Here is a 24,840-nt window from a genome sequence, read left to right as displayed (position 1 = left end):
TTGCACCAAAATAAAAGACTCTGGCAGGGGAGGGGGGAGGGCAGTGTTCAGGTCCTAGAACATGATGGCAGAGGAGGACCTAGTGGGGGTTGTATTGTTGTGTGGAAGTGGTATGCATGTAGAAACTACTGTATTTTACTATTGACTGTAAACCATTAATACCACAATAAATAAATTTTAAAAGAGAGAAATAGAGACACTGCTTTACCACTCATGAAGCCCTTCAACCCTTGTGCAAAGCATCATGCTTCATGCCATGGCTTGAAACTAGGGCCTCAGGCACATTGTAAGGCATGTTCTATATTATAAACTATCTCCCAATCTACTCCCAACTTTTTATTTTTCAAAAGATTTATCAGAAATTTCTGATGTATTCTGATGAAATTGAGATATTTCATTTTGATATGTTTTCTTTTTTTGAGGAGAGCCAATTTCTTGGGCCTATATCTCCATAGCTTTGCTCTGGAAGTCCTTTTTTTTTAAGCTTTATTTTTTAAAATTTATTTTATTTATCTTGGATAGAGACAGAGATAAATTAGAGGAAGAGAGAGAGAGGAGAGAACTGCAGTACTGCTTCACTGCTTATGAATCTTCTCCTGCAGACTGGGGCCTTTAACTGGGGTCCTTGCACACTATAATGTGTGTACTCAGCCAGGTACACCACCACCTGGCTCAATCCTTTTTTTTTTTTAAAGGATTATTTATTAAAGAGAGACAGAATCAGAGCAACTCTCTGAGGACAAAGTTCAGGGCTTCATGCATGCAAGTCCTGTGCTCTACTTAAAGCACCACTGCCTGGCCTACTCTCAACTGTTTAGATCAATAAATATTTGCTTTGCGACTCTGCTCCTTGCCTTCAGCTGACTAAGTTTCTGACACTGAGGCCTAGAGGGGAGACCTGCCCTCCCTTGGTCTTGAATCTCCCAAGTCCGGAGAACAGGTTTCTGCTGACTCTGGCTCTGGGTCTTATATTTTCTCACACAGAAGCTCACTTTAACCCCATGAGGTGGATCCTGTTACCAGTACTGTTTTGTAGACAGTTGAACTAGGTCCAGAGCTATGAGCTTGCATAAGGTCACAGCACCAGCACTTGGCAGAGACATGATTTGGATGCAGGGAACCTGGCTTTTAAGTCACTTCTTTGCAAGATTTAAAGGGGGGATTTCAATTGTTGACTGGCATCTTCCTGGCTCTCCCTATCATTTCTACTTGCAGACCTCAACACTACTGTTGACCTCAGAGCTACTAGAGGTCCTACCTCTGCCTTGTCTCCTGAGGCTCCTCAGGAGAGGCTAACTGAGGAAATCACTACTACCACACACCCTGCAAGTCCTCAGCCTGGGATCCTATGGCAGGACTGCTTGGGCCTGAGGCTCAGTGGGAATATCATCCAATCTCTGTAGAAAAGAACTTGTCAGATTTGCAAAATGTTAAACATAGTATTTGTGTGTGATTCTAGAATGCTGTTTCTCTGTGTAGAGTCAAGAGAAATAAAAACACAGACTATGGGAGGTGGTTCAGTGGTATAGCAAAAGACTTGTATGTGTGAGGCCTTGCATTCCATCCACTTATCCCAGAGCAGTGGTATGCTCTCTTTCTTTTAAAAAAATTTTTATTTATAAAATGGAAATACTAACAAGACCATAGGATAAGAGGGGTACAATTCCACACAATTTCCACCACCAGAACTCTCTATCCAATACCCTCTCTTGATAGCTTTCCTATTCTTTATCCCTCTGTGAGTATGGACCCAGGATCATTATGGGGTGCAGAGCTCTACTCTCTTTCCTAAAATAAATAAGTAAATCTAAAAAGGGGGGGACACCTACACAGAAACTTATATACATGTTTACTACAGGATTGTTCACAATAACTGAAAGGTAAAAATAACTGATATATGCATGGAAGTCTTGAATAAATGAACAAATTGTGATATCAACATAGAACGATATGTTTTGTTTTTCTTTTAAGAATATTTATTTACTGTTATTTTTTAAGGAAGCACCATTGCATTATAGCATTATGTAAGTTCCGGGTGTCCATAATCAAATATCAAGATTAGTGGTTATTAAGTGATCAAAGACAGGAAAAAAAGAGGGGATGGGAGATAGCTTACCCAGTAGAGAGCATACTTTAGTGTGTGTGAAGACTTGGGTTTGAGCCCCCAGTTAGCCATCACTTGGGAATACCTGCACAGGGAAAGCTTCTTGAACAATGTGGGAGCAGTGCTGTGGAGTCTTTGTAGCACTCTATCCCTCTTTCTCACCCTTTATCTAAAAAATAAAGATTTTGTCATGCAGACAGGTATAGAACTACAGCAATAACTCTGCTGACCAAATAAATACACACAAAATTAAAAGAGAACAAATACTGATATATGATATAACTTGGATGTACATCAAACATATTATGTTTAGTGAAAGGAACATTCACAACCACTTCATTCTAAACAACATGCTGTATGATAACTGTTATGTAATAGCCCCATAACAGGTAAATTCATAGAATCAGATTAGTGGTTATTAGGTGATCAAAGGATCGGGATTGGGAATAAGAGGTAAGGAAATAAGGCTGGAGTCAGATATGGGGAGAGAATATCTAATAGATATGGGGGTTTTCTTTGGGGAAATGAGCTTTGTAACAAGAAATGTGGTAGCCACACAAATTTATGTGCATTGAAATACATTTTCACTATGGCTAATATGTGCATTAGGTGAATTTCACCTTAATTCAAAAACACATAGAAAAGAGCCAGTTTTGGGGGTCAGGCGATGGCACACTGGGTTAAGCACACATAGTACTAAGCTGAAGGACCCCCTGCCCCTAGGTCCCCACCTGCAGGGGGTCGCTTTACAAGCAGTGAAGTAGGTCTGCAGGTGTCTATCTTCTTCTCTCCCTTTCTTTCTCCCCCTCCTCCCTCAGTTTCTCTGTCTTATCTTATAAAATGGGGGGAGAAGGCCTCTAAGAGCAGTGGATTTGTAGTATTGGCACTAATCCCCAGTGATAACACTGGAGAAAAAAAAAAGCACCAATTTCAAATGTCTCTACACTTCATCACAGTTCATGTGTACACACACACACTCCTGCAGATAGGACCAGACACACCTTCCCCACTCCACAACTTGGCTCATGAGGAATAAGAGTATAGGTGAATGCATAAGATTGGTGATATGAGTACCTTGCAGTGAGTGTGAAGTGTTTCATGAAAGCCACTAAGCTCTATCCAGAGTTAGAACTTGACTTCAGAGCTCCAAAGTCCATGTCCCTTTCTTATCTGAGCGTTACCATCCAGGCCTATGAAAGGCTTTCTTCCAGTTCCACCCTTACCCTTATCCAGTACTGACCTGGGTACTAGATCACAGCACTGGAAATTAGCCAGGTGGGGCGGTCCACTGAGGTTTTGTTTATCAAAGTTCAGAAACCTTATTCCACATTCTACTGATTCTGTCCAAGTAGGTTGTGAGTGAGGAGCATGAGGACAGTGGTAGGAACTGGGTCCAGGATTCTGGTCTGGGTGGCCTGCCTGCTCCTGGTGTTCCCTGCTATCGATGCTGGTAAGACACCCCTGCAGGGTAGCAGAGAGGGAGTATCTGGAGAGGGAGAGGGAGAGAGAGAAAGACACCTGCAGACCTGCTTCACTGCTCATGAAGTTAACACCCTACAGGTGGGGAGCAGGGGCTTGAACTCAGGTCCCTGAGCTTGATGTTATGTGAGCTTAACTGGGTGTGCCACCTCCCACTCCTGAATATATCTGTTAAGTTCATCTCGCCTGTGAATATATGTGAAAAGCCTGTGAATGTCTGTGAAAGCCTCTATGTCCTTGTCTTTTTGTCCTGATGAAATGTCTCTTGCTGTGAGTGGTGTGTTGTGGTCTCCAACTAATAATGTGCTGCTGATATCTCCCTTAAGGTCAGTAAGTGGTTCTTTAAAATATATTTGGGTGCACAATTTTGGGAATATATATATTGACAATGGTCATGTTAAATTGTCTATCACTTTTCACTTTCTTTACCTGAAAGTATAATATATCTGATATCAGAACAGCTATTCCTGCCCTTTTGTTTGCACTATTGGCTTGGAATACCTTGTTCCAGCCTGTCACCTAGAGCCTCCGTTTGTCTTTCTTTTTGGATGTGTGTTTTCTGGAGACACAGAATAGATAGGTCTTGGTTTTTTGGGGGGGAGGGTCTTGTTTTCTAGTCCATTCAGTCATTCTCAGTCTTTTGACTGGTGAATTTAAGCCAGTCTCATTTAAGGTGATTAGTGATAAAAGTTGTCTTCTAATAACCTTTCTGAATTTTGTTTCGTGGTTGCTCTATGTTCTTTTTTTAAAAGATATTTTATTTATTTGTTTGTTTCTTGTCCTTTTTTGTTGCCCTTGTTGTTTTTATCATTGTTGTGGTTATTATTGTTGTTGTTATTAATGTTGTTGTTGCCAGATGGGAAAGAGAGAAATGGAGAGAGATGGGGAAGACAGAGAGGAGGAGAGAAAGATAGACACCTGCAGACCTGCTTCACGGCTTGTGAAGTGACCTCCCCACACACAGGTGGGGAGCCGGGAGCTTGAACCAGGATCCTTATGCTGGTCCTTGATTTTCGCAATGTGCACTTAACTGGCTGCACTACAGCCTGATCCCCGCTCTATGTTCTTATTGACTCATTTCCTGCATTCACATTCTTGGATTTCTTTATTTTGAACATTGCTTAGGTTTGGGAAATTTCCTGTTAAAATTTCTTTGAATATTTTCCCTACACCTCTCTCTCTCTTCTTCCTCAGAGATCCAAATAACTCTGATGTTTGTTTTTCTGATGGAGTCTGCTATTTCATTGAGAAGTGCTTCATTTTCCTTAAACCTTTCCTATACAAGAGTTTTAAATTCACAGAGTGTGGTGGTTGTATCTCCTAGTGTGGATATTCTCTCCTCCACCTGGTTAAGCCTACTTCTGAGGCCTCTTGCCTCAACCTGAACTGCATTCAAAGTGTCTTTTAGGCCCTACGATACTGTTTAATGGTTTGTTTTGTTTTTGTTTTTGTTTTCTGTACTGTGTAATTCTTTGGTAAAATGATTGCTTAGTTCTTGAATTGATTTCATAATGAGTTTTCTGAACTCTATCTCTGTGATTTTTTTTTTAATTATTATTTTTTTTCCTCCTCCAGGGTTATTGCTGGGCTCGGTGCCTGCACCATGAATCCACCGCTCCTGGAGGCCATTTTTTCCCCCTTTTGTTGCCCTTGTTGTAGCTTCGTTGTGGTTATTATTATTGCCCTTGTTGACACAATTCGTTGTTGGATAGGACAGAGAGAAATGGAGAGAGGAGGGGAAGACAGAGAGGGGGAAGGAAAGATAGACACCTGCAGACCTGCTTCACCCACCTGTGAAGTGACTACCTTGCAGGTGGGGAGATGGGGGCTCAAACTGGGATCCTTACACCGTTCCTTGTGCTTTGTGCCACCTGTGCTTAACCCGCTGTGCTACCGCCCGACTCCTGGATTTCTTTCTTTTTTTTAAGATTTTATTTATTTATGAGAAAGATAGGAGGAGAGAGAAAGAATCATACATCACTCTGACATATGTGCTGCCAGGGATCGAACTCGGGACCTCATGCTTGAAAGTCCAAAGCTTTATCACTGCGCCGCCTCCCAGACCACAAGTGTGGATTTCATTGTTGTGTCAATGGGAGGTGCTGTGGCTAAGGTGTTGATTTCCTTGTTTATATATCTTGGTGGAGGAGGGGATATTTTTTATCTTGAGTCACCTGCTGGTTCTGTGACCTTGATGTCAAAATGGGGTCTTCCTGTTGCTGTTCCAGCCTCTGTGGGACAACAGCAATGGAGTCTCAAGAAGTCACATTTGTATATTCTAAATTGACTTTTTAGGGTTTTTTTTAAATTTTGTATTATATTTATTTACTGGATAGAGACAGCCAGAAATCAAGAAGGGAGGGGGTGACAGAGAGGGGGGAGAGACACCTGCAACACTGCTTCACCACTCGCAAAGCTTTCCCCCTGCAGGTGGGGACTGGGGGCTCAAACCTGGGTTCTTGAGCATTGTAACTGCGCCTAACCAGGTGCACCACCACCTGCCCCCCATTTTTCTTTTTAACAGTCTTTTTGTTGCTAAAACTCAAACACGGTGATGATGTGTCTCAGCTGCCAATCTAATATGGTGCCTGTCATCTCTAAGCCCTGATTTGTAGTCCTGGGAATCGCTCACTCAACCCCTTTCAGTCCTCAAGCCACATATGTCTTACCTGTGGCTTAGGTAATATACAGTATTACCAAATGACTTTCATGTTGGAAGAAAGGTGGTAAATAAAAATATGTATGCTAAAGGAAGAGAGATAGATACCTAGAGGTGATGCTCTTTTCACACTACTGGTGGGAATGTAAATTAGTCCAACCCATGTGGAGAGCAGTCTGGAGAACTCTCAGAAGGCTAGAAATGAGCCTACCCTATAACCTTCCAATTCCTCTCTTGTGGATACATCCTAAAAAAGCAAACACAGAGATCCAAAGATTTGTATAGCAGCACATTTAAAAAAAATTTTTGTGACTTAATATTGATTTACAAAATTATAAGATAACAATGGTATAATTCTTCACCATTCTCACCACTAGAGTTCTGTATCCCATTCCCTTCATTGGAGGCTACAGTTGTTCTCCCAAGGTTGCAGATATGGGTTATATTTGCCTTTTTTCCCTATGGTCCTGCCCTCTCTTTCTTTCCAGGTCACAACCACACTTATTACTACTTCTGAATATCCTTCCTCTTCTCTCTCTGTCTCCTGATGGAGTTGGAGTTCAGAGCCCTCTAATGATCTTCTATCATTTTTCCCCCCTCTGGGAGTATAAACCAAAATTTTTGGAGGGATGCAGAAGGTAGGATTTCTGGTTTCTGTAATTGTTTCTCCATAGGACATGGACACTGGCAAGTTGGTTCATACTCCCAGTTTGTTTATATCTTTCCCTAGTGGGATAGGGCTCTGGAGAGGGGAGTTTCTGGTGAAGTCATATGCTCAGGGAAGTCATAAGGGAATAGTGATAGTTTCTGCAGCTTGGTGGATGAAAGTCAGTAAGATGGAAAACAGGAGAAAATGTTTAGTAAACAGTAACCAGGGGGCGGGTGGTGGTGCACGTAGTTGAGCGCACATTTTACAATGGGCAAGGACCTAGGTTCAAGCCCCTGGTCCCCACCAGGGAGTGGTGAAGCAGTGTTGCGGGTGTCTCTCTGTCTCTCTCCCTCTCTATCAGCCCCTTCCTTCTATATTTCTACATGTCCCTATCCAATAAATAAAGATATATTTTTTAAAAGGAATCATAAAGTAGGAATAGAGCAGGTGAGAATAGGGATCTTATGGTAGAAAGAAGCTATTTTAGGTAAGTTCCAAGGGGCTCATTCCTTTTGTAGTTTTTTGCTTGAGTTTAATAGCTAACATGGAGGTGAACAAAAACATTTTCTGGGAAGATGGTGTCAGAGTTGAGAATAGGGCTAAAAAGTTGTATTAGATAGGACCAACTGGGGGTTGTATTGTTATATGGAAAACTGAGAAATGTTATTCATGTACAAACTATTGTATTTACTGTCAAATGTAAAACATTAATTCCACAATAAAGAAATAATAAAAAAAGATAAGTAAATGCACACAAAAAAAGTATTAGGGCAGAAAGTAGCTCCCAAACTGGAAGAAAACCTATGAATAAAATTAACTGTTTACCCCAACCACCTGACCCAGGGTATATATATATATATTCATATACATATATATATATTCATATTTGGCACAGGAGCCTGTGTAACCTCTGAATCCTTGTCAGTCTAAGCTCAAAGTTCATGATAATATCTGGGAACATTCTAGGTTGCACTAATTTCAGGGCCAGTTTTCTTCTAGTATCAGGATAATATGACCCAGTCTCCCTTCAGAAAATGGGACAGTCCCTACCATTGCTACTTTATAGACCCCAGAAGATGGGGTGGTCTGGTATTGAACAAAAAGGCCATCATTAAGTCAGCCAGTAGCAGCATGATGTGGCATAGCAGCACTGGTAGTGCTGATTTAGCTGAGGTCAGCAGAGGTAGTATTACAGTAAGGGATAAGAGAAAAGAAACATTAAGAAATATAGATGCCAACCGAACCTCCCTGGGCAGACGACCCCACCAATGTGTCCTGGAGACCCACTTCCCCAGAGCCCTGCGCCACTAGGGAAAGAGAGAGATAGAGAAACTGGGAATATGGATCGACCTGCCAACGTCCATTGTCAGCAGGGAAGTAATTACAGAAGCCAGACCTTGCACCTTCTGTACCCCATAATGACCCTGGGTCCATACTTTCAGAGGGATAAAGAATAGAAAAGCTATCAGGGGAGGGAATGGGATACAGAGTTCTGGTGGTGGGAATTGTGTGGAGTTGTACCCCTCTTATTCTATGCTTTTCTCAGTGTTTCCTTTTTATAAATTAAAAATTAAAAAAATAAAAGTAAATAATTTTAAAGAAGAAGAAGAAAAAAGAAATATGGGCATAGTCTTAGAGGTTCCAAAAGTAAGAGAAATAAGGATCTTAAAGAGAATGGGAGGGGGGGTCGGGCGGTGGCACAGTGGGTTAAGCGCAAGGACCGGCATAAGGATCCCGGTTCGAGCCCCCGGTTCCCCACCTGCAGGGGAGTCGCTTCACAAGCGGTGAAGCAGGTCTGCAGGTGTCTATCTTTCTCTCCCCCTCTCTGTCTTCCCCTCCTCTCTCCATTTCTCTCTGTCCTATCCAACAATGAACAACATCAACAATGGCAATAATAATAACCACAACGAGGCTACAACAAAAGGGGGAAAAAATGGTCTCCAGGAGCGGTGGATTCATGGTGCAGGCACCGAGCCCAGAAATAACCCTGGAGGGAAAAAAAAAATGGGAAGGGTTCCTAATAGTCTTTGAAAGAGCTTAGTGTAGCAGGAGTTAATTATTATTATAATCAAGTTAATTTGGGCTTATTTTTTCTATTAAAATCCAATAGTTAAAATCTACTGTAATATACTCGACCTTACTCCATAGCAGCACAAAATTTTTTTTAAATTTCTTTATTGGGGATTAGTGGTTTACAGTCAGCAGTAAAATACAATAGTTTGTATATGTGTAACATTTCTCAGTTTTCCATATTTCCATTCAACCCCCACTATCTCTGCCATCATGTTCCAGGACCTGAACCATTCCCCCTACCCCAGAGTATTTTACTTTGGTTCAATACACCAACTACAGTCCAAGTTCTGCTTTGTGTTTTCCCTTCTGTTATTGTTTTTCAACTTCTGTCTATGCATGAGATCATCCCATATTCTTCCTTCTCTTTCTGGCTGATCTCATGATTCATTCAAGCTCCATCCAAGAAGAGGTGAAGAAGGTGAGTTTACCTTTTTAGTAGCTGAGTAGTATTCCATTGTGTGTGTGTGTGTGTGTGTGTGTTTGTGTGTGTGTGTATGTGTCACAACTTACTCAGTCAGTTCTTGTTGGCCATCTGTATCTGTGTTGCTTCCAGGTTTTGGCTATTACATATTGAGCAGCACTATTTGTAATAGCCCAAGCTTGGAAGCAACCTAGGTATCCAGCAACAGATGAGTGGCTATGAGAGTTATAGTATAGACCAGAAAGAGGAGAATGAGTATGGGATTACCTGATTCATGGGCAAAACTTAAGAAACAAGAACAGAAAGGGGAAACACAAAGTAAAATTTGGATTGGTTGGGTGTATTGAGTCAAAGCAAAGAACTCTGGGAAGAAGTAAAAAGAGAGAGGTGGCAGAGGAGGGGTTTCAAGTCCTAGAACATGGTGGTAGAAAAACACCTAAGCTGATGGTGAAAGTGTTTTGTAGATACTTATGATGGCAAGATGGGAAATTGAACCCATGTGCCAACCAATAATCACTAACCTCCCAATTAAAAAAAAAAAGTAGTGTTGGTAAAACTCAGTCACTGAATACCAAAAGGGGTAGAATAATTTCAGAAATAAAAAGCAGATTAAAGGAACTCAAGGTTATTGCATATGCTAAGAAGGATGAGAAAAACAAACAGAAAAAAAAAGATGTAGGAAAGATTTAAAATGTACTCGTGAGGAAATGACATATTTAAAAAGACAGAGAACTGTATTTATGTAAATGTATTATATGAAAAATTACTATGTATAATTTATATGTAAATGTAGCATAAATAAATACACTTAAGAGAATCTTTTTTTATTAGTGATTTAATAATGATTGACAAGATTGTAGGGTAAGAGCTGTACAATTCCATACAATTCTCACCACCAGATATCAGAATCACTTTTCCCTTTGCAGGGCAACCTGACTCTATTCACTGAAGCCTCTGTGGCAATTAGGACATTTTAGAGTTTCATTGTCTTCCTTGTATACTTGCCATAAGAGTACAATGTTCAGTTCCCTGATTCTCCTGATAACTTCTTTGAGTTTACTGAAGAGCCTGTGGCTTCTACAGCTCTAAACCACCATTCCAAATTTTGTTTTGTTCCACTGAGTTCCTGAGTGGTTCTATGTGATACCTTTAAATCCGCTGCACAGAGAGTTGAGCAGTAGCGCAGTGGGTTAAGCGCACGTGGCGTAAGGCGCAAGGACCGGTGTAAGGATCCCAGTTCTAGTCCCCAGCTCCCCACCTGCAGGGGAGTTGCTTCACAAGCAGTGAAGCAGGTCAAAGGTGTCTGTCTTTCTCTTTCCCCCTCTTGTCTTCCCCTCCTCTGTCCATTTCTCTCTGTCCTATCCAACAACGACATCATCAATAACAACAACAATAATAACTACAACAATGAAACAACAAGGGCAACAAAAGGGAATAAAAATAAGTAAATAAACAAATCTGCTGCATGTATCTGAAGCAATTACAGATAAGACATACACCGGCAATGCACTGACTAGTCTTTACCTGAGAATTTCTCACATCCACTCCTGTTGCCACTGTACACACAAAATCACCAACTGTCACACAGTGATGTTTCTTTCTTAACCTGAAATGCCAGCTGTGTTCTAATCAAATTCCATGAAATATTTCTTTGTAATGTTTGCTTTCTGGGGAAGCAGCCAACTTCCCTAGTCTATGTCAGCATAGCTCTTTCCTGGAAGTCCCAAACAATTTCAATTTTTTAAATAAACATATGAACAGTATTCTGTGAATATGGTAGCTTTATCAGTTCTAGGTTCTTCCTCACGAGGTTGGGAAAAGAATTTCCAGACACAGGATATATTTAGTAAAGACAAAAGTTAGTAAGAAGATAGATTAAAAGAGGACTTGACAGTATATTGACTTTCTCTCAATTAGAAACAGTAATGACTCACTTGTCAGGTGGGTTTATATATTAGGGATAGTTTAATTCTTTGACTTTTTCCCTTTCAGCTACTGACATTAATACAGACATGTTGCCCATGTGTAAAAATGTACTGGAGGCTAGGGATACTAGGTTCTGTTGGTTCTGAGGATTTTGCACTGTAGTTTTCTTTATAAAGAAACTGTCTAGAGAAGACTTAAAAAGCTAGATGTTTACATCATAAACCTTAACCTAGATTTTCCTATCTTAATGTTGAAGAAGGCAGGTAGAGGAGGTAAGATTCCATAATGACCAGACATATGACTTTTAATGTTGGTTTTTAATAAAAATTTTCTTTTCTATACTAAAATGTGTCTCTTTTGTGTTCCCACCTATCTAGCAAGCCTGCTTTATGCACAGTACAGTTTTTATTTACTCATCACAAGGTCCATCTCTCAAGCTTGCTGGGAAGATCAGTCAGGTGCTGTGTGGACAAGGAAAGACAGAGTAGGGGCTCAGAGAGCTAATGATTAGTGGATTCACTGCCTCCCATGCCCTGGTGGAGGCTGACATCACCTATGGCTTGTGTCCTACCCTCAGGGCCCAAAGTCACGCAGCCTGAAGTGGACACGCTCCTGGGCCGCTTGAGGGGTCGCCAGGTGCATGTGAAGGGAACCCAACGCCTGGTGAATGTCTTCCTGGGAGTTCCCTTTGCCCAGCCACCTCTGGGACACGGCCGGTTCTCAGCTCTACGTCCAGCACAGGCCTGGCAGGGTGTGCGGAATGCCAGCACAGACCCTCCCATGTGAGTAGTCCTGGGAGGAAGAGGGCAGGAGGCTGGATTATGGGGTCAGCTGCACATGCTGGAGGGGCAGACACACTCAACATCATTAATCCTTGGTCACAGGTGTCCACAGGATTTAGAGAGAATGGACAACGGGAGATTCACAGTGGATGGAAAGCACCGGGTCTTCCCAATTTCTGAGGACTGCCTGGTTCTCAACATCTACTGCCCATCGGAACCTGCTGTGGGAGCTGGGAGGCCGGTGTGCAGCCCAGGGGGCCCTGCCCACCCATCTAGAATTCCCTGTCCTGTCTATCCACACCCCATCCCTGCTCCCAAATGACCCCAGTGATCCTGAGAATACCCTAGGCTGGAGGGTGATAGCCAGGGTCAGTGAGCTGAGGGTGCTCAGCCACGGCATCTCTGCAGGTCATGGTATGGGTCCATGGCGGAGGGATGATAGTCGGCGCTGCCACCTCTCAGGATGGGTCAGCCCTGGCCGCCTATGGGGACGTGGTCGTGGTCACAGTACAGTACCGTCTGGGCATCTTTGGTTTCCTCAGGTAAGCTGAGGGCTGGGCTTGGGGGACACTAACCAAACTGAAAGGCACCTCATGATGGAGAAAGGGGGTTCAGGGAGGGGGGAGATAAAGCCTGAATGGATGTGTTTCAGTGAGTGGGGTGGGTGACTGGGGATCTAGGGTCCCACTCCTAGGCTAGTAAGAGCTGACAAAAGTGCTCCCCAAGTCTCCACCGTCAGGGAGGCACATTTACTCAGTAAACTTGATCTCTGCAGCAGATCATGGTTACTGGCTTGGAGCAGGTCACCCAGCAGAGGGTAGGGACTAGAGCAATGAATTCTACCAACAGTTGATGCCAGTCCTGGCTGCCTACCCAACCAGCCTGTGCATTGCATGTGCTGGGTTAGTTTCCTGCCTCTCCTGCAGGCCAGGCTGGGAGCAAGGGAAGTAGAGGGTGGGGCAAACCAGAATCTAGAGTTGAGGTGGTCAATTTAAACCTAGTCTGAAAAGGCAGAGGCATATCTGTCAGGGGAGCCAGACCTGGCATCAGACTAACCACTGCCCCCTCCCTGCCCCTAGCACTGGAGACCAACATGCACCTGGCAACTGGGCATTCCTAGACTTAGTGGCTGCTCTACACTGGGTACAGGAAAACATCACACCGTTTGGGGGCAACATCAACGCTGTCACTCTCTTTGGAGGATCTGCAGGTGCTGCTCTAGTCACTGGCTTGGTGAGTCACTCACTGGAGGGGCCAAGTAGTCATAGCTGCTGAGGCTCAGACCTCCTGGTTCCTCTATCTCTGACAGCTTCTGCTCTCTCCATGGCACCCAGGCCCTGTCCCCGATGACTGCAGGGCTGTTCCATCGAGTCATAGCACAGAGCGGAGTTATCACCTTCTCAGAGATTCTGGACACTGAGCCATGGAACAGTGCTAAGGTTTCTTTCACTTTCTTGCCCAACATGTCCCTTTCACAGCCTTCTATCCAGAGAGGGACTCACTTGGATGGAGGGAGCACACTCCCATGGGATTCAGAGAAAAGACAGTGTATCCTTAGGGTGAACAGCCAGGGAAGGCTTCCTGGAGGAGGCTCCAACTGGCCATCTTTGTCCCCTTCCCCAGTGAGGGTTCTCAAGGAACACTCCACTCTGCTTCCATATGAGCACAGATAATGACATCATGATGTAATGGGGATACCCACCATGCCTGGGACCACTGAGCTGGCAGGCAGGCAGGGAGGCTTCCAAAAGGAGGGTCACTGGCAGGTCACTGTCCAGTCTGGAGGTCACTGCACCAGCTTTGTTGTCACTGCCTCTTCTTTAAAAGAGCTGGAAGATGGGTAGAGAGAAAAGAGAGAGGCAAGATACTTTTGTCTCTCCCAGAGCTTTGCTGACTCCATAGCCTGCAGCTCTGAATCCTCAGTTGAGATGCTACAGTGCCTTCGGCAGAAGACATATCAGGAGCTGCTCCTTACCAATACCAAGGTATTGCCCACCTCTCTGGGAGCAAGCAGACAGGACCACAGAGGGTGTGCTGTGCAGTCCCTATGGGAAGAGAGAGAAATGCATGGTCTGGGGTGGTACTGGGGGCAGCCTCTCCTAGACAAGAGGGTGAGGGCCTGACTATGCCTGGGGGCATGAATGAAGACCACCCAACCCTTACTTAGAACAGGTCCATCTCCTAGGGGAGAGGCCATCCTAGAACATTGCCTGGCCTCCTGACTGTCCCTTGGGTCCACTGATTGTAGCGTCCCTCAAGGCTCAGCCACTCAAGTGTGCTTTCAGGTGGCCCCTCGGGTCCCATCTAGTGAGGCTTGAGTCTGACTGGTAGATATCCTTCTTGCTTCCTTCTGCAGCTCATACCAATCTGCGTTGATGGTGCCTTCTTTCCCAAGAGCCCTCAGGAGCTTCTCAGGGAGCATCAGTTACAGTCTGTGCCATTCCTCTTGGGTTTCAACAATCATGAGTTTGGCTGGCTCATCCCTAGGGTGAGTGTCCTCTAGCCCTATGACCCTCAGAGGGCTGCTCTTCTTGGCATGGTACAGATACCATGGCTCTGTGTCCAAATTTCCTCTTTTGATTTTCACTTACTTACTCATTAATGAGAGGGCGAGAGAAGGAACCAGAGCACCACTCTGGTATAAGTGATATTAGAGATCAAAGTCAGGGTAAGCATACTTGCAAGGACCTGGGTTCGAGCTCCCTCTTCTCACCTTTAGTCTGGATGCCTCACAAGCGATGCAGCAGCTCTGCAGGTGTCTGTCTTTCTCTCTCATTCACTATATCCCCCTCCCCTCTAAATTTCTCTCTGTCCTATCGAATTAAGAAGGGGGAAAAAGAAGGAATTGGGTGGTAGCTCAGCAGGTTAAGTGCATGTGGCGCAAAGCGCAAGGACTGGCAGAAGGATCCCGGTTTGAGCCCCGGCTCCCCATCTGCAGAGGAGTCACTTCACAAGCTGTGAAGCAGGTCTGCAGGTGTCTATCTTTCTCTCCCCCTCTCTGTCTTCCCCTCCTCTCTCCATTTCTCTCTGTCCTATCTAACAATGACATCAACAACAATAATAACTATGACAACAATAGAAAACAACAAGGGCAACAAAAGGGAATAAATAAATAAATCTAAAAAATTTTTTTAAAAAGAGGGGAAAAAAGGCAACCAGAAGCAGTGGATTCATAGTGCTTTTGCTTACTGGAGGTAATAAATAAATAAATAGATAAATAAATATGAAAATAAAGAAGAGATATTGTCTGGGGAGATAGTGTCAGAGTTGGAGATGGGACTAGAAATCTGGGTCAGGGAAGAGAGTAGCTCCCAAATATGGGAAAAGTATGTAAATATTAACTTTAAACCTCATCCATTTGATCTGGGGTCCATATTCAGCACAGGAGCCTGTGTAATCTCTGCATACCTGTAGGTCTGAGCTTACATTCTGTGGTCATAGCTAGGGACATTCTAGGCTGCACTCACTGCAAGACCTGTCTTCCTTGAGAGGTAGAGTATGTTGACCCAACCTCCCTTAGGAGAATGAAACAGTCCCTATCATTGTCGATCCACATTGAAGGCAAGGTCCTGTAGAGGCCCACTGTAGAGGATCCACTATGTTGTTCTTGATGGAAATGACCAGCGACAGTGGAGAGAGGGATATGTTAGAGTTCTAGGACCAACATGTTTGTGTGGGAATCCCAGGATTTCCTGAATAGGGCCCTAGGTGATGGGGTGGCCTGGTAGTAACCAAAAGAGTCATCACTAAAGTTTGCTGGTCTGTTGCCCTTATCCAGCTTTGTAGTCCTTACTTTGTCTGACAAAGTTAGCCTTGGAGTGATTAAGGGAAGTGAAGTAGGAAGTAGGTGAGGTTATCTAGGTCTAAATAGAAACTATTTGATTAAGTACTTGATGGTGTCTTTTTGAGGTCTTTCTACTTACTTGCTGCACTTATTGAGTCACTTATTGTACACTTTTGCTCTAAGGTATGTGTTTTCCCTAACTTATGGATATATGTGCACATGTGCTCTGTCTCTTTGGCCTTGGTCTATATCTGGGTTCTATGGCTTTGTTAGAGGTACACCACTGGGAATGGAATTAAGAGGTCCTATCTGCTAGGAAAGGTCTCAACAGAGTATTGGAGCTGAAGGGTTGATATCCCCATGATATCCCCATGACACAATCCAAAGTGAAATGTGTCAAGGTGGTACTGGTTGCATTGATCAGATTGAGATCAGCAGACGCAGTATCAAATGGTATGTATCAAGAGAAGCATGCTGGAAATGAGACCTGCCCAAGAGGTTCCAGGACGGGGAGAAGTTTGGGTTTTCTAGAGAATGGGGAAGGTTTCTGCTATCTTAGGGTTTAAGAATACAATAGATAGTTACTATTATAACCAAGTTATTTGGAAATTTGGTTTATTTTGAAAATCCTACTGTTAGGATTTGCTGTATCATACAAGACCTCACATGATTTATGTCATTTAATGCTATTTACATATAGCTGTATCTTATATAGTGACTCAACAAGTTGCTTCTAGTCTCCCTGGTCTAAGATTACAGGTAATTTAATATTTAAAAGAAAAACTAAAAAAAAAAAAAAAGCAACTAGGGCAACAAAAGGGAATCAATGAATTGTTGGGAAATTGAAATAAAAAAAAAGAAAAACTCATTATTAGAAATGTACTAACAATTTAAGCCCACTGTTAAAATTCAATCAGGTTACCAATTTGAAGCCTTGAGTGCTTAGACTGATGGAATATACACTCAGAACTGGATTCTATGCATCAACAAGTTTGAGACATTCAATTTATTTTCCCCTTTCATATTAATTAGTGATTTATAAGACTATAAGTTAATAGACCTTTATGTTAACACCATTCCTGCCATTGAAGTTCCCCTACAGTGAAGCTAAGAATCCACCCTCACTCTGGTTTACGGTGGTGCAGGGGATTGAATTTGGGACTTTGGAGCCTCAGACATGTTAGTCTCTTTGCATAGCCATTGTGCTATCTACTCCTGCCCAGTCTCTGAGATTTTGATACAGTTCATGTCCCATCTGTAGATTAGTTTGAAAAAGTATTGTCGGGGCTGGGTGGTGGCGCACCTGGTTGAGCACACATGTTACAATGCACAAGGACCCAAGTTTGAGTCCCCAGTCCCCACCTGCAAGGGGAAAGCTTTGCAAGTGGTGAAGCAGTGCTTCAGGTGTCTCTCTGTGTCTCTTTCTCTCTATCCCCCGCTTCCCTCTCAATTTATGGCCGTCTCTATCCAATAAATAAATAAACAAAAAAGAAAAAGTATTGTCATCAATATGGAATGTCCTTTCACAAACTTGGTCTTTAAGTTATTTCAATTACAGTTTATTACTTTAAATATATATGTTGATTTTATATGTTATATGTATTGATTTTATATGTATATGTAATTATTAGTATTATTAAAGAGAGAACCAGGGCATCACTGTAGCAGTGTGTTGTCAGGTTCAAACCTGGGACCCCAATTATGCAAATCCTGTGCTCTACTACTGAGTCACCTCCCAGCTCCTCAATTATATTGCTTAGCTTTAATGAGCTAGTATTGCACTTACTTTATTTCTAAATACCTCATTCTTTTTAATGCTATTGTTAAGGAATTGTGGTCCTGATAGCATCTTCTTATCTGTCACTAGTCTACACAAACATTGTTGATTTTTTTCTATGTTTATCTTATGAATGATCATATTCTAAATGTTTTGCTACTTCAGTTTCTGTGTCTTAATGAAGATTGATGTATTTCTTTTATGTATAACCTTTATATTTAGTTGTTGTGGATTTATATTCCTGATCTCACAGGGTCTTCTAGTCACGCAGTTATATTTAATACTTCACATTTCAGTGGTTCTTGTTCTACGTTCAGATCTATAACTCAGTCCTCACAATAATCCTGTGAAGCAGATATCGTTCCTCAATTACCAGATAGGAAACTGAGAAATAGAGATTTCAAGTAATTAGCCCCAGGTCATGCACATAATCAGTGGCAGAGTTGGAATCTGAACCCAGGAACTATTCCTACAAAACTGTAACACATATACTCAGTAGTGATTTTGAAAAGAACATCTCACATTCCTGTAACCTCTGCCCAAGATCTTAATGTTCTTCTATGGAAACGTCAGTCAAATGCTGGGATGGTTTCATTTGATGTTCTGTCCATCCTCTGGTATGAGGTTTATCTCTTTGAGTCTAAGCCTCCTCAGTGTGACTACATAGGCTCAGAAGTGAGCTCAGGGCCCAGGGCTGGGATCAGGCTGCACTGAGAGGGCACTGGTGTCCCCACAGAGCTGGAAGATCCAGGATAAGATGGAACAGATGAACCGGGAGGACATGATGGCCTTCATGAAGACTTTCCTCAGGTCTCTGGTGAGAAAAAGGCAGAGGGTATCTTTTTAGCCTCTAACATCCACAACTGTCCACCCACCACCAAGCTTCATGCTCCCACTGCTTGAGCCTAAGCCCACCAGGAAGAGAATTCACAGGCTTCTCCCAGGATGGTTGTGGCCACCATGACTGTGTTCAGAAAAGATCCTACTGTAAATATATATTTTAATTTTCATTTATAAAATGGAAATATTGACAATACCATAGGATAAGAAGTGTACAGATAAACAAGGGCAACAAAAGGGAATAAATAAATAAATTTATATATTTTTTTAAAAAGGTACAGTTCCACACAATTCCCACCACCAGAACTCCACATCCTATCCCTTCCCTTGAAAGCTTTCCTATTCTTTATCCCTCTGGGAGTATAGACCCAGGATCATTATGGGGTGCAGAAAGTGGAAGGTCTGGCTTCTGTAATTGCTTCCCCGCTGAACATAGGCATTGGCAAGTCAATCCATACTCCCAGCCTCTCACTCTCTTTTGCTAGTGGGGCAGGGTTCTGGGGAGGCTGGGCTCCAGGACACATTGGTGAGGTTGTCTGCCCAGGGAAGTCCGATTGCATCATGCAACCTGGTGACTAAATGAGTTAAGATATAAAGCAGAGCAAATTATTGACTCCTATTGAATATTTATGTTCCTAAATTCCCAGGGTCTTCTAGTCAGTCATGCAGTTAAATCAAATAGTTGACATCTAAATGTGTGTTTCTCTATTAACTCAAATCTCAGTGAGTTTGTGCTCACTGCTAGGTCTGGCAGTCATGTCCACTGTCCGCCCATGCTTGTGGTAGCCTGAGAAGTAGGACCTTTCTTAAACACCCTCATTTTACAAACAAGAAAACTGAGATTCAAGGCCTTATAGTAAGTAAGAGACAGAGACTGAGCTGGAACTAATGCTATCTCATGCCAGAGTTTCAGTTGTTAAGGTCACACTCTGAGTTGTGGGGCAGGGAGATCTGGGGTCAAATTCCATTCCCTGTCCACTGTGTCCCTGCCCCTCCAGATCAATTTCTCTCCCAGTAAATAAGGCTGATACACCCTGCAATCACGAGCTGTTGTAAGAGGAAAGTTACAAGCTGCATTTGCAGAGCCCAGCAGGGAGCTGGTGCCTAAGCAGGGCTCACTTTCCTTGTAGGAACTGCTCAGAGGCCTCCCATGTGTATGCTGCTCTCTGAAGGAGTGGGAATCCCTATGATTTCCTCACATTGATTTCTTGGTTAGCTTCAGCTATGTACCTGCTCCAGGCTAGATCCTGAGCTTGGGGTTTCACACATGTGACCCAATAAGGCTTCCAGGCAGGAGCTGATTCTCCAGAAGATTCAGCCACCTGTCTGATTCAAACAGCCAAGCAGTGAGAACCAGACAGACTGACCCCAACTCTGACTGACCTGATCCTACCCAAACACATCTAGAATCCTAGGAGGCAGCAATAAGCCTCTGGCACATGAGCCCTAGGATATGAAGGAGGCCAGGGTGGAGGGTGAGGGCCTCCTAGGGAGCGTCTGTTTAGCTCTGTGGCTTCTGAATAGACCTGAGCCTGACCTCCTGCCCCAGGAACTGTCTCCTGAGATGATGGCGATAGTCATGGATGAGTACTTAGGAAACAGTTCATATGGCCAGGACAGACAAGAAGCCTTTCAGGAGCTGTTGGGCGACGTAGTATTCAGCTTCCCCATTTATGACTTCTCCAAAAAACTCCAAGGTAAGTTGACCTCTGTCTCCCTGAACCTCCTCCCCATTTCTGCCATAGAAAGTGGCTTCAGATGTGGCCAGGCCCTGCTACTACCCCCAGGTTGTCTCCCCTGTGGCATGCAGTGTCCTAGTTAAGGGAGAAGCCCAGCAGGGCACTGTACTCAGGAGAGAACCACCTTTCAGTGGCATGGTGACTTGTCCAAAGTCTCCCAGCAGGACCTGTCACCGAGTCTAGGAGATTCACTGCACCTAAGGGGAAGATTCTTGCACTTTGGATACTTCTCCCAGGAGAAAATCTTGCTTCCTCCAGGCCTGGTAGAAAATGCATAATAAGTCCTAGGACAGCTCTAAGTTACCATCTTTGTGGCCTTGGGCAAGTTTTCTCATTTGTGAAATGGTGATAATTATAGACTGGATTCTGTACATGGTTTGAGGAAAACATGGCTGATCAGGTGGTAAGCACAGAGCAGCACTCTCACCCCCAGCAGGGGGCAGTAGATGCTTGCTCATGGACACTGTAATCTGTCTTTTTGTGTGGTATGGCATCATGGTGACCTTACCTAGCAAAGGCAGGACCTGATCAGTCTGTTGCTACCTCACCCTGACCCAGCCCTCTCCCCACAGATTCAGGGGTCTCTGTCTTCTTCTATGAGTTCCAGCATAGACCCAGCTCTTTTTCAAAGATCAAACCAGCCTGGGTGCGAGCTGACCATGCAGCTGAAACTGCCTTCATGTTTGGAGGGCCCTTCCTCATGGATGAGAGCTCCATGCTGGGTGAGGACACAGAGAAGTGAGCTCCAAGCTTATCAAGCTCCAAAGGCTATGGAGGGGAGGGAACACTGGCCCAGTTGGTTCTGGTTGCCTCCAGGGCCCACCTGAGCTGATGCAAGCCTGGCCTTCCCATAGCTTTTCCAGATGCCACTGAGGAAGAGAAGCAGCTGAGTCTCACCATGATGGCACAGTGGGCAAACTTCGCCTGGACAGGGTGAGTAAGCACACACATTTACCTGACCCTGGTCCTGAGTTGCCTACTATGCTACCGGGGAACATCAGTGACCTTACTATCATTCCTTCCTTCCTTCCTCCCAGAGACCCCAGTGGCAAGGGGCTGCCTCTTTGGCCCCACTTCAGTCAGTCTGAGGAATACCTGGAAATCAGCCTAGTGCCACAAGTCAGCCAGAAACCAAGGGAGACCCGAATGCACTTCTGGGCAGAGACATTTCCCGCCAAGATGCAGCAACAGCATAAGAAGATGGGCAGCAAAGCCCAGGAGGAGCTCTGAGTCCAGACTAGGGTCTTCCAGTCTGGGGATGCAATCCTAGTGGTGACAGAGTTACAGCAATGGAGTCTCTGTGTTTCTCAGCTTAGAGACTTAGAGTACTCAAACTCTCCTGACAAGTAGTCATGTCCCTTTAAACATCAGCTCCAGGGAGCCGGGCGGTAGCACAGAGGGTTAAATGCATGTGACACAAGGCACAAGGACCTGCATAAGGATCCTGGTTCAGGCCCCTGGCTCCCCACCTGTAGGGAGTCACTTCACAGGCGGTGAGCAGGTCTGCAGGTGTCTATCTTTCTCTTGAACTCTCTGTCTTCCCCTCCTCTCTCCATTTCTCTCTGTCCTATCTAACAACAATGACATCAATAACAATAACTACAACAACAATGAAAAACAACAAGGGCAACAAAAGGGAATATATATATATATAGCATCAGCTCCAACATGACATGAACTTTGTGCTCTTTTCAATTGTCACCAAGCTGTTTCCCACTTGAAAGGCCTTTGCATAAATTTCTCTTGCTGCTCTAAGTGGTTATTTCACATGTTGTTGGCAAGTTTCAGCTCACTCTTAAAGTGTATTGGGATCCTTCTCCACAGAGCATTCTATCTATTGTCTTCTTAAACCCTAAGACATCAGGAACCTCCTGCTTCCGCTATAGAGCCTATATTTCCCTCAGTCCTGGAACCTATAGGGTGGGGCTCACTTTCCTGCATGTTTCACTCAATTCATACCAAATGATATTGCATCCACTGATTCCAACCTAATCAACACTACCAGTACCACCTCAGCATGCTTCACTTCAGACTGTGTCCACAGAAGTCAGGCATGGAATGCCAACCCTTCACCCTCATTACTTGGGTGAGACCTTTCCTTTCATAGGATTCTCTAATTCCATTCCAGGAGATTCACTTCCTTACAAAGTCCCAAAACCTAGATACAGACCAGGTCCCGTAAAATAGAGCATATGGGGGAGTCGGGTGGTAGCGCAGCGGATTAAGTGCATGTGGCGAAAAGCGCAAGGATCGGTATAAGGATCCCAATTCAAGCCCCTGGCTCCCCACCTGCAGGGGAGTCACTTCAAAAGTGGTGAAGCAGGTCTGCAGGTGTCTATTTTTCTCTCCACCTCTCTGTCTTCCCCTCCTCTCTCCATTTCTCTCTGTCCTACCCAACAATGACAAGATCAACAATAACTACATCAATAATAACTACAACAATAAAAACAACAAGGGCACCAAAAGGAAATAAATAAATTTTTTTTTTCCTCCTCCAGGGTTATTGCTGGGCTCGGTGCCTGCACCATGAATCCACCGCTCCTGGAGGCCATTTTTTTCCCCCTTTTGTTGCCCTTGTTGTAGCTTCGTTGTGGTTATTATTATTGCCCTTGTTGACGCAATTCGTTGTTGGATAGGACAGAGAGAAATGGAGAGAGGAGGGGGAGACAGAGAGAGGGGGAGAGAAAGACAGACACCTGCAGACCTGCTTCACCGCCTGTGAAGCGACTCCCCTGCAGGTGGGGAGCCGGGGGCTCGAAAAATAAATATTTTTTAAAAAATAGAGAGCATATGTTCACATGTATCCATAAATCAGGGCAAAATATATACCTGAAAGCAAAAATACACAATAGTCTGTAGTGAGTCAGTATAAAGTTCATAATGAAATAATGTCTAATTAGCCTTAGATACCCTCCTCACCCACTTCCTATTCCAGTTCTCTCACTTACTCCAAAGCTAACCTTAGCAAAACAAGGCCTGCAAAGGCTGAATAAGGGCAAGAGACTGGCATACTTTACAATGACTCTTTAGTCACTATCAGGCCACCCTATCAGCTGGGGCCCTAATTGGGGAGTCCTGAGATTCCCAAACAGACATGATGGGCCTAGACCTCAAATAAATCCCTCTCTACATTGTTACTAGTCATTTCTAGTAGGAACAACACAATAGACCCCTTTGTGGGTCCCCATAGGACCTTACCCTCAACTTGGATCACCAATGGTAGAGAATGTTCCATCCTCTGAAGGGAGGCTGGACAATATACTCTATGCTACACCTGAGGAAGATGGGTCCTGATATTGGGGCAGCTTGGAACGTTCCTATTCATGACCACAGAATGTAAGCTCAGATCTACAGGGATGCAGAGGTCACATAGGCTCCTAAGCTGATTATGGGCCCCAGGTCACATCAAATTGATGGGGTTTACAATCAACAATATTTATAGCCCTTTCCCATATTAGGGAGCTACTCTCTTCCCTGATCCAGCTTTCTGGTCTTTTTTCCAACCACAACATCATCTCACCAGACAACAACTTAGATCCACCAGCATATCAGACTTCAGGCTCAGGGGAAAACAAAAAAAGAAAAAAAGGAAAAGCTAGTATAGCCACAGGTCCTTTGGAATATAACTAAAATAGGCCTACTAGCTATCTACAAAATGGAGACCAACCCCCAACTCTTCATCTGCACTATTCCAGCCTTTAGGTCTATGATTGGTCAACAATTTGTTTGGCTTTGCATGTTAACTCTTTTCAACCACCAGGTTCCAGATGCTAGCATGATGCCAACCAGCCTTCCCTGGACAGACAACTCCACTAATGTGTCCTGGAGCTCTGCTTCCCCAGAGCCCTTCCCCACTAGGGAAAGAGAGAGGCAAGCTGAGAGTATGGATCAATCACTGCCCATGTTCAGCAGGGAAGCAATTACAGAAGCCAGACCTTCCACCTTCTGCAACCCGCAATGACCTTAGGTTCATACTCCCAGAGGGTTAAGAACAGAAAAGCTATGGGGGGTGGGGGTGGGATACAGAGTTCTGGTGGTGGGAATTGTGTGGAGTTGTACCCCTCTTATCCTATGGTTTAGTCAATATTTCCTTTTATTTTTTCCAACAATTTATTATTTTTTAAATTTATTTTCCCTTTTGTTGCCCTTGCTTCTGTTGTTGTCGTTGATGATGTCATTTTTGTTGGATAGAACAGGAAGAAATGGAGCGAGGAGGGGAAGACAGAGAGGGGGAGAGAAAGATAGACACTTGCAGACCTGCTTCACCGCCTATGAAGTGACTCCCCTGCAGGTGGGGAGCCAGGGGCTCGAACCGGGATCCTTATACCGGTCCTTGTGCTTTGGCCACGTGCGCTCAACCCGCTTGCACTACCACCCGATTCCCCAAATGTTTCCTTTTTATAAATAAAAAAATTTTTTTAAATAGACATATATGTTTATTAGACTCTCAGTTATATTCCTTTGATCTCTGTGTCTGACTTCAGTCAGCACCACTCTCTTAATTACCTTTTTTTTTTTCTTGTAGTAGGTTTTTGATGTAAGGAACTATGAGTCCTCTGATTCCATTCTGGCTCAATTTATTGACCATTCTAGGTTTCATATAATTG

The 24,840-nt window shown here is 43.8% G+C and overlaps 2 protein-coding genes across 4 annotated transcripts in view; both read left to right on the top strand.

Moving 5' to 3' along the window:
- The window catches only part of CES2 (carboxylesterase 2), a 39,933-nt gene extending 15,383 nt beyond the window's left edge, over positions 1 to 24,550 (top strand). Inside the window, exon 13 of the transcript XR_009548272.1 lies at positions 24,525 to 24,550. The gene's annotated coding sequence lies outside the window, so the exon portion shown is untranslated. The remainder of the gene's footprint in view (positions 1 to 24,524) is intronic.
- Positions 912 to 21,988, top strand: CES3 (carboxylesterase 3). Of its 3 annotated transcripts, XM_060185387.1 has the most exons (14): positions 3,473 to 3,554; positions 9,358 to 9,382; positions 11,889 to 12,093; positions 12,196 to 12,334; positions 12,502 to 12,635; positions 13,173 to 13,326; positions 13,428 to 13,532; positions 13,977 to 14,078; positions 14,450 to 14,581; positions 18,391 to 18,471; positions 20,044 to 20,191; positions 20,806 to 20,955; positions 21,088 to 21,166; positions 21,271 to 21,988. In XM_060185387.1, the coding sequence occupies exons 1-14, from the start codon at positions 3,549 to 3,551 to the stop codon at positions 21,461 to 21,463; spliced, it is 1,653 nt and encodes a 550-aa protein (XP_060041370.1). In that variant the 5' UTR covers positions 3,473 to 3,548; the 3' UTR covers positions 21,464 to 21,988. The 3 variants fall into 3 exon arrangements, with proteins under 3 accessions (XP_007517851.2, XP_060041370.1, XP_060041369.1); XM_007517789.3 differs by lacking the exon at positions 9,358 to 9,382 and having other exon boundaries at positions 912 to 3,554; XM_060185386.1 differs by lacking the exons at positions 3,473 to 3,554; positions 9,358 to 9,382 and having other exon boundaries at positions 11,419 to 12,093.
- Positions 24,551 to 24,840: the final 290 nt, after the last annotated feature.

This window comes from Erinaceus europaeus, chromosome 2 (genome assembly GCF_950295315.1).
Source record: "Erinaceus europaeus chromosome 2, mEriEur2.1, whole genome shotgun sequence".
Classification (NCBI taxonomy): domain Eukaryota; kingdom Metazoa; phylum Chordata; class Mammalia; order Eulipotyphla; family Erinaceidae; genus Erinaceus; species Erinaceus europaeus.
The sequence above is the reverse complement of the archived record's forward strand: the minus strand, read 5'-3'. Positions and strand labels throughout refer to the sequence as shown.

Bases quoted from the DNA above. Each gene is read 5' to 3' on its own strand.
- CES3 (XM_007517789.3), top strand. From the start codon at position 3,473: ATGAGGACAGTGGTAGGAACTGGGTCCAGGATTCTGGTCTGGGTGGCC. The intron at 12,094-12,195 runs GTGAGTAGTCCT...CCTTGGTCACAG, and splicing joins GCCAGCACAGACCCTCCCAT to GTGTCCACAGGATTTAGAGA. The intron at 13,327-13,427 runs GTGAGTCACTCA...CATGGCACCCAG, and splicing joins CTGCTCTAGTCACTGGCTTG to GCCCTGTCCCCGATGACTGC.